The 6,000-nt window shown below is 40.2% G+C and overlaps 1 protein-coding gene across 3 annotated transcripts in view; it reads right to left on the bottom strand.

The window, feature by feature from the left end:
* Window positions 1–220: 220 nt before the first annotated feature.
* The window catches only part of BANK1 (B cell scaffold protein with ankyrin repeats 1), a 713,259-nt gene continuing 707,479 nt past the window's right edge, over window positions 221–6,000 (bottom strand). For all 3 annotated transcript variants that reach the window (XM_040418216.1, XM_040418217.1, XM_040418218.1), the window contains 3 exons: window positions 3,749–3,822; window positions 1,728–1,795; window positions 221–682 (listed from right to left, as the gene is read on the bottom strand). In XM_040418216.1, coding sequence (XP_040274150.1) covers window positions 1,730–1,795; window positions 3,749–3,822 — 140 coding nt within the window. In that variant the 3' untranslated portion in view covers window positions 221–682; window positions 1,728–1,729. The remainder of the gene's footprint in view (window positions 683–1,727; window positions 1,796–3,748; window positions 3,823–6,000) is intronic.

Genomic DNA, 6,000 nt, shown 5'->3' with positions numbered 1-6,000 from the left:
GTTAAAAAAAACACATCTCCAGCCTGCCAGCGAACGATCGCCGCTGGCAGGCTGGAGATCAACTCTCTTACCTTCCGTTCCTGTGAGCGCGCGCGCCTGTGTGCGCGCGTTCACAGGAAATCTCGGCTCACGCGAGATGACGCCTATTGGCGTTAGTGTGACCTGGGAGCGCCGCAGAAATGACGCCTTTCGGCGTTAGCGTGGCGGGAAGTGGTTAAAGGTCACTGAGCTTACACAAAACTGTTTACATAACATAGCAACATATCAAAGGTTTTGATTGGTTGAGGTCTGAGTGCTGAGACCCACATTGATCACTACAACGAGGAAAGAGAAGTGATCCCACAGCATGTTCTCTCTCTTTGAAGCAGAGGACGGAGTTGAGACTGGCTCATAGACTTCATAGAGCCTGTCTCCTTTAGCGAGGAGAGAGAGAGCGCTATGCAAGTTCTTCTCTCTCCTTGTTCTAGGGACTGCCGGGTTCTAAGAACTCAGACCTCCACCCGTCAAAATCTTGGATATATCAAAAGTATTTTGAGAACTAAATGACCCTATAAGTTTTATAATCATGAAATCAGACTCCTCCTTCAATGTCAGTATGAGTTCTTGAAAAATATTTCCATTTTCATCACTGGAGCATTTTCTTTGTATTCTTTAGTACATCATCTCTTTCATCAGCCAAAACCTAAAAAGTAAAATGAGTTATGTTGATTAGACATGTACTATATATACAGGGCTGAAGGCAAGAACAGCCCATAACTGGAGAGTTGGTATCCTTTAATGAGTAGTTCTATAATGTTTTGAAAATTTAGATTGCAGTTAACAAACTAAAGTTTAGACTGTAATCATTCCTTTTAAAAATTGAAGAAAATCAAAAAAGGAACTTACAACTAGGAACATTCAAATTTCTTGTAGTTAGCCTCCTCACCTTCAGACAACAGACTAGCTTTATTTACATTAGAGTGTAACTGGATTTGTGTACCTATTGGTGGTGTAGAGACAGCAACGAAACTCAGGGCCTAGAGGCCCTTCTGCCACAAGACAACAGTATAATAAATGAGATGTAGTCCTGCCTTAAAGGGCTTCAATTTAGAATGGATTTCTATGACCAAACTTTTTTAACAGACCTCTTCAGAGTGGCTGGAGTGGGGTTAATTGTTACCTGATACCCATTGCTGGATTCCAGATGCATTGCTGCACAGCCTCCTGGGCAGGTCCCAGGTCTCTGAGAATCACCATTCTGTTGATGGGCATCACGTGGCTGCTGCAGTTAATCATTGACCACAGCATTGAACTGTCACCAATGTGGTACATTACTGGGTCACATGTAGATGTGACCCTGTGTGCAGCATGCTCGCCCTTTACTGCTATACAAGGTCCAAAAATAGCCCAGCGAGCGCGCTCGGCTATTTTGGCAAGTTTCATAGTGGTAAATGTAGAGTGCACTGTGCTTGCATTGCCCCTTCTTCATTCACTGCTATGGGAATTCCGGGAAAGGCCAAGTCAGCACTAGGCTATCTTCAGAATAGAGAGTGAGCTTTTCTTCACTCCAGGAGTCCCGTTCTGGAGAGAGGAACAGGTCACAGAGGATAGCAATATGTCATCAATGTCTGAGATGAGAATACCCCTTTAAAATAAATCAGTGCTTGGATGTATAAATATATCTGAAGGTGCCCTATTGGAAACACCTGCCTAATTTAGTCATCAGTAACAGAGTTTCATCCACTCACCATTACTTTGTATGTGGCAATTTTCCAGCCATTTCTTTCTTTACTGGATGGTACGGAGTAGGTAAATGCTAAAACATCAAAAAATGGTGCATGTTATGAGATTTTAAGAATGAAACTAAATCTAGCTGCACGTGATAAGCCAATTATCATCATATAATGCTGAATACTAACTCATTAACAGCCTTAGAGGGGCCGTCCAGTCACCAACATTCTGACACTTCTTGATCCCTGGTGATATCTGAATACTAGCCTCCAGCCAGTGATTGTCTATAGCATGTCCTTCATGTTGACATTTTCTTGAGGGCAGTATGCAGAGAAGTTCTGGGGGCTGGGAAGCATCCAAATGAAAGTGGTAAATGACTGGACAACCCCTTTAAGTAGTCTGTCTAGAACATAAAATATGTTTACAGTAATTCCCAGCCTAAGTTTTTCAACATAATGTTGAAACACTATCACCCACACAGAAAATGAACAGTTTTTGTTTCAAATATGCACAGAATGTCATAAAAGGCTCGCAGCACACCAACTTATGATCCACCTCTTCTGAACTCTTCATTATTTATGAATTTGTATCTTTGCCTTAAGCTGCTGTTCATGATTTTTATGTTATGATTTATTTTCCTAGTGTTGTATAGTTATTAATTTCTGTAAATATGAGAAATGTTGTGCTATTATGCAACTTTTTGCTCTATTCCGCTATAAATATATGGAATAGATGGATTCTTGAGAACACGGAATACCATATAAATTCAATTCATTTGGGAATAGATCAAAGATGTAACTATACAATGAATTTGTCACAGGAATGTATCCAGCCATGGATGTTCTAGGTGGGTTGCTATTCCGGGCAGCCAAGGCATGACGGGTCAATCTATCTGTGAACCTGTACACTGAGCCAATGAGGTCCAGAGTCAGGCAGAAGATTACATTTTTGTGCTGTTTGTTTTGCCTGTGATTTTGGTTCTGGCTCCTGTTAGTTCTATGTGCTCAGGACAGTGCTGCATTTCTGTTAGACCATCCTGTGTATTGACTCCTCTGGTTTCTTTCTGGATTAACCCCTTGTCTACCAATTCATCTTTAACTGTTTCTCCTCTTTGACCCCTCAGCTTGTTTCCGGTTTAACCCCTTGTCGGCTGTTTTGGCTTCTTTTGACTATCCTGGCGGTGATTCTGGCTTTCTTTACTTTCCTGCTACTACCTGGCATCTGACAGGTCTGCCACCTGTGTGTCTGCACCTACTTTCTGCCATCTTAATCCACAGATGTAAACTGGGCCCTTGGGTGACCTTGCGGTATGCTGTGATGAACACTTAGGGGTAACCTTAGATCTACTAAACAGAGTGGTGAAGAAAGATAGGTATCAGATTTAAAGTTTGCTTGTAGTGGTCCCAGGGAGTGATTCTGTATTCTTTCTCACCTCTGTTAATTTACAAAATGTATGTTAACCAAATACATTGCATTATGTATGAACATTATTATATGGTATGCCATCCAAAAGAGACAATGGTACTCATAACCCATGCCCAAATTTATCAAAAAGATATAATAGCCTATAAATTAACAAAAATAGATGAATAAGAGAGAACAGAATCAGCTTGATGGAGATAGTCGATACAGAAAAATAGCTAGGGTCTGTATAGCTCTATGATATCAATTAATAGGTAAAACACCCCCTATGAATTGAATTACTATTAAGTGATATCATATAGCAGTATTATAAAACTGAATAATGACTAAACCTTTGATGTCACTAAAGACAGTATTGAGGGACAACGTAAATAGCAATTCCATAATATAATGCTATTATTGGAAATACTTCCTTTAGATGTAGAAGCCTTACAATATTATTCCTCCAGCTATGGCAAATTTCCAAACTCAACACAAGTTCAACATAGGAAAACTAGAAATGTCTACAGAAATATCTACAGAAATGTATTCTGTCAATGGACTGTAGATATAGTGTTACCAACAAAGCTCTTACATTATATCATATAAGAATATGAGAAAGAAGAAACCAACTTACTGCTGGTCTACTTGTCTTTTGGTAGATGCTGTTATCAAACATCCCATAAGTTGTCCTCTTTTTCCCAGGGAATGCTGTCAAGAGAAACAGAGAAACTTATGATGAGTGCTAGTTTTGTAATTGTTTCTGCTATTTGACGGTTGTCCGCAGGATAGATGACAAATGCCTGATGACTGGTCCCCACTGTTATTTATGACAGATATCTTGAACCTCTTTCCCCCCTTTCATCGCCTCTACGTGAATGCTGCTGCATTTAATGTCTGTGGGGCTGAAAGAAACAACTTAGTGCTGTACTCCGCTGTCTACATAAGTTCTATAGACTTTGAATGGAGCAGCAAGGCACATGCTCAACCATTGCTCTATTCAAACTACTCACTGCAGTCTTACAGTGAGGAAGAACAAGTACTTAGGACCCCCAAGTAATCAGTGGGGGTCCCATAGACCAAACATTTATCAGGGTAATCAAAGTTCACTATGGGATAACCCCATTATATATACAATAATATTATAATATGCAATGGGCTATAGGAAATAGTTCACATTCATTTGATAATTTAATAATCAACTGACTGTCATATACAGTCATGTCCATAAATATTGGGACATCGACACAATTCTAACATTTTTGGCTCTATAACTGCAGACTGTCAGCTTTAATTTGAGGGTATTTACATCCAAATCAGGTGAACTGTGTTGGAATTACAACATTGTATACAATATACAGTCAGGTCCATAAAAATTTTGGACATCGACACAATTGTAACATTTTTGGCTCTATACACCACCACAATGGATTTGAAATTAAACAAACAAGGTGTGCTTTAATTGCAGACCGTCAGCTTTAATTTGAGGGTATTTACATCTAAATCAGGTGAATGGTGTAGGAATTACAACAGTTTGCATATGTGCCTCCCACTTGTTAAGAAACCAAAAGTATTGGGACAATTGGCTTCTCAGCTGTTCCATGGCCAGGTGTGTGTGTTATTCCCTCATTATCCCAATTACAATGAGCTGAGCAGATAAAAGGTCCAGAGTTCATTTCAAGTCTGCTATTTGCATTTGGAATCTGTTGCTGTCAACTCTGAAGATAAGATCCAAAGAGCTGTCACTATCAGTGAAGCAAGCCATCATTAGGCTGAAAAAACAAAACAAACCCATCAGAGAGTTAGCAAAAACATTAGGCGTGGCCAAAACAACTGTTTGGAACATTCTTAAAAAGAAGGAACGCACCAGTGAGCTCAGCAACACCAAAAGACCCGGAGGACCATGGAAAACAACTGTGATGAATGACCAAAGAATTCTTTCCCTGGTGAAGAAAACACCCTTCACAACAGTTGGCCAGATCAAAAACACTCTCCAGAAGGTAGGTGTATGTGTGTCAAAGTCAACAATCAAGATAAGACTTCACCAGAGTGAATACAGAGGGTTCACCACAAGATGTAAACCATTGGTGAGCCTCAAAAACAGGAAGACCAGATTAGAGTTTGCCAAATGACATCTAAAAAAGCCTTCACAGTTCTGGAACAACATCCTATGGACAGATGAGACCAAGATCAACTTGTACCAGAGTGATCCGAAGAGAAGAGTATGGAGAAGGAAAGGAACTGCTCATGATCTTAAGCATACCACCTCATCAGTGAAGCATGGTGGTGGTAGTGTCATGGCATGGGCATGTATGGCTGCCAATGGAACTGGTTCTTTTGTATTTATTGATGATGTGACTGCTGACAAAAGCAGCAGGATGAATTCTGAAGTGTTTTGGGAAAAATTACCTGCTCATATTCAGCCAAATGCTTCAGAACTCATTGGACTGCACTTCACAGTGCAGATGGACAATGACCCAAAGCATACTGCAAAAGCAACCAAAAATTTTTTTAATGGAAAGAAGTGGAATGTTATGCAATGGCCACGTCAGTCACCTGACCTGAATCCGATTGAGCATGCATTTCACTTGCTGAAGACAAAACTGAAGGGAAAATGCCCCAAGAACAAGCAGGAACTGAAGACAGTTGCAGTAGAGGCCTGGCAGAGCATCACCAGGGATGAAACCCAGCGTCTGGTGATGTCTATGCGTTCCAGACCTCAGGCTGTAACTTGACTGCAAAGGATTTGCAACCAAGTATTAAAAAGTGAAAGTTTGATTTATGATTAATATTCTGTCCCATTACTTTTGGTTCCTTAACAAGTGAGAGGAACATATGCAAACTGTTGTAATTCCTACACTGTTCACCTGATTTGGATGTAAATACCCT

Source organism: Bufo bufo, chromosome 2 (assembly GCF_905171765.1).
Source record: "Bufo bufo chromosome 2, aBufBuf1.1, whole genome shotgun sequence".
Classification (NCBI taxonomy): domain Eukaryota; kingdom Metazoa; phylum Chordata; class Amphibia; order Anura; family Bufonidae; genus Bufo; species Bufo bufo.
This window is presented reverse-complemented; position numbering and strand designations above follow the sequence as displayed.